This window comes from Propithecus coquereli, unplaced genomic scaffold (genome assembly GCF_000956105.1).
Source record: "Propithecus coquereli isolate 6110/MARCELLA unplaced genomic scaffold, Pcoq_1.0 Scaffold5, whole genome shotgun sequence".
In the NCBI taxonomy this organism is placed as follows: Eukaryota; Metazoa; Chordata; class Mammalia; order Primates; family Indriidae; genus Propithecus; species Propithecus coquereli.
The window spans coordinates 20,531,331-20,534,700 of NW_012150840.1; the positions used below are offsets into that span (position 1 = coordinate 20,531,331).

The 3,370-nt window shown below is 32.5% G+C and overlaps 1 protein-coding gene across 1 annotated transcript in view; it reads right to left on the reverse strand.

Annotated features, from left to right (window-relative positions):
* The window catches only part of CEP128 (centrosomal protein 128kDa), a 414,369-nt gene that overhangs the window by 333,647 nt on the left and 77,352 nt on the right, over window positions 1–3,370 (reverse strand). The window contains exon 10 of the mRNA XM_012656064.1: window positions 1,895–2,046. Within this exon, the coding sequence (XP_012511518.1) occupies window positions 1,895–2,046 (152 nt within the window). The remainder of the gene's footprint in view (window positions 1–1,894; window positions 2,047–3,370) is intronic.

Below are 3,370 nucleotides of genomic sequence, written 5' to 3' on the forward strand. Positions count from 1 at the left end.
ATTTGAGGTTACAATTCAGTGATCTATGACCCGTATCTCTCACAAAGTCTGCACTATTCACTCTGAGAATAGCTCGGGAATAAAGACATTCAGAGAGCCTCCAAAAGTTGTGAACAATAGACAAAGTTAAATCAGAAGTGTCACTAAATCTAAAACCATTGATGTAAATAATTATTGTTAAAAATAAGAAAATCTGAAAAAATGAAACTAGTTAATGGTAATTTCTTCCACATATGAATGCTGTCTTTCTGTGATGTCTTTTTCAATAGCAACTGAGAAAAAAAATCCTTTATTCTCCAAAAGAAATTTCTTCTCAGAAGCAAGACAAACTAAAAACTTTCTGCATCGCTTTTAGAACATCACCTGCAAGAGATTAGGAATTGTCTGGGTTTGTGTTCACTGCTATGTCTCCAGCACCTGGAACAGTGCATGGCATGTAACAGACAGTAATATTTAATGTGTGAGTAAAAATTTCTCCTTCAATTGTTTTTCACACCCAAACCTTGTAGAATCAACAAACTAATCCAAGAGAATGCAAACTCTTTCCCTAACCCATGTGAAAATGTAAAGAACTATTAAATTAAGACAAGGGAAACCCAGGATCCTTGAGTAAGAGCATTAGGCTATTAAAAGCAATTTTTTAAATACTCCCAATTTGTATGAAAAAAAGAAACAATGGGAAAGAAGGAAAGAAGGGAGGAAGGATCAATATATGGTTATGAGCAGCAGGAATTTTTCTACCTTTGAGATTTATTAGCATGGTTTTTTTCAAAAAAACTTAATTTCGGCAAAATAATCATATGTTAGCATTTTTGTCAGCAGGATCAAGGGCGAAAATAATACCCATGAAACAAACTTTAAAAGTCATACAATTACCATTGCTTCGAGACTATTTCAAATAAGTATTTATTAATCGTGTAGAAGGATTTATAAGAGTATGTCAATATTTCATTATCTTTACAATCTGAATCTTGAACCAAATCTAAAAGACATTTTCTATTGACATGCTGACAAGATGAAAGAGAAACTCAGACTGGAGTAACATTAAATATTTCCTTTGGGTTATATAAAATCAGGTGCTTTTAACACCAATTTTCTATCTTTCATTATAATTTGGAAAGCCTTCAATTGCAACTTATTACAATTAGAACACAGCTTCCCTAATAAAAACAGATACATGGGAGGATTGATACATATCTATTTCCAAATGTGTCATCCATATTTGATCTAATTTGCATAATTATAATTTGAATTAAGCCATTTCCTTTTATGAGGTCCTTCCCTTTGATTTTTAATATATTCTGATAATTACTTCATCTATGCTAGATAAAAGGGAAGCAGGAAATGGTAGCTGCCTAGTTACACTTCATTCATGATTACCACATCATACATGATTACTACACAATTCTAAATTAATGGAGGCATCACAACTTCACGTCGTGCAGAGCTAGAGATTTGAAAACCTTTACGGTTCCAAAGAAGAAATAGTAATAATACTTTCTCACTATGCTTTCTGCCAGTTTCACCCCCAAAACAAATGATAATTCACTGTTCTCTCAGATAAGAAAGGTCCCTTCTGTCTGTAGGAAGGGCTCAATTGCTACCAGAACAAAAATATTTTCAAATTTAACAATGGCAAATGATTTGACCATAAAATAACAGAGGAAAAGAATTCAGGTTCCTGGCTTTGAGATCTCAAAAGAAAGAGAAATGAATCCATTGGAATTTCTATTTATATCCTATATATGAGCAAATTAGTCATTAACATGACTTTACATTATTTATACTCAAACTGGAGTTCATAAAATAACACATATATATTAAAATTTCGTTAAGCAATTCTATGAAATAAAATTAAAGTCTTTCAAATGCAGCTTAAAAATAGCAAAGTCACCTCTACTTGTGCTGCCAAATGTGCTTTCTCCTTGTCTTTTCTCTCCATGCACCGCTTCAGTTCCTCTAACTCAGATGCCATTGCGTTGAAGTTCAGCTGCACTCTCAAATCCGACATCTGCTTCTCCAGGTCCTGTTTTTCTCGCTCGATCCCTTAAAAGAGAAAAAGTAAAGCGCCATGGTTGTTCTTTATTCACAGGAGAATGTACCTTCAAAGAGTATCAAGCCCTGATGTTTTCATATTCTAGCTAAAATAATCCATTTATTGGCCCTGTTACTCAACAGACTCTGCCAGTCTATTGTTCCAAGTCTCTTACAATTTTCAAAAATATACATTGCTGTATCATCCAATACTATTCCACTTTGATACTAAAACTTAAAATGTTACATGATGCCTAACACAATTTATTTCAGGAAAATCCCACATTTTTTTTCTTTAATTTTCCTTGTATCTCTATAATGTCTCTGAACAGTAAAACAAAAATACAAGAATTGTCAACTAAGCTATTCCATCTAACTAAAGTTACTGAAATTTATGTAACAAAATGCTTTCCCTGCCATATAAACAACAACTGATGCTGTTAAATCTGATTATATATGATTAATCTACTAATTTACTAATTCTTACTAATTCTGGAGACTATTACCTGAAATTATATCATTAAACAATATAAATTGACTCAGTATTTAATTCAACATGAAATACTTGAACTATGATGCACAGGGCACTGTAATACCATCTTCAAATACAAAGATGAATAACATAAAAACTCACCCTCAGTCAGCTTATATTCCAAGAATAAAGATATAAAATACTCCCTTGAGTCTAAAATATTAACAATTGAAATATATACTGTTATTTCAAACATTTCAAAACTACTATTCTTCTAATGGCTTCTTTTCCAGGAGAGACAGGGAAAAAAAGAAAAAGAAAACATGCCTAACTAATCAAATGCATATATCATTTATAAAATACATCTCAACTTCAGAAATATTAAAGTGCTCAAAATTAAACATATTGGAACGGAAGACATGCGCATTTCAACGGCATGATAACAGCATTGACATAGATACGAGAGGATTACACAGAAACAGTACAAAGGATAGAGTGATTAGCTCTGTGTCTTGGTGAGAAACTAAGGTAGAAGGAATTGAGAACTAAGTTAGATTTCAAGAATGAAGACAAAATTTCACCAAGTAAAAGAGATGGAGTTAGGCTTTTTTTTAGGGAAAGAAACACCATAAAGCCCAGGGGTACAAAATTGGATTTAATATTCAGGTAACTGCACACCTGGTAGTTCTATATAGCTAACACATATAATGAGGGTGAGAAGAAGGAGAGTGAGAAGACTTTATGTGTTGTTAGGGAACTTAGAACTTATCCTACTGACTAAGGGTTAGCAAATATTTTCTGTAGAGGATCAGATAATAAACATTTTAGCCATATGATCTCTGTCACAATTACTCAACTCTGCCA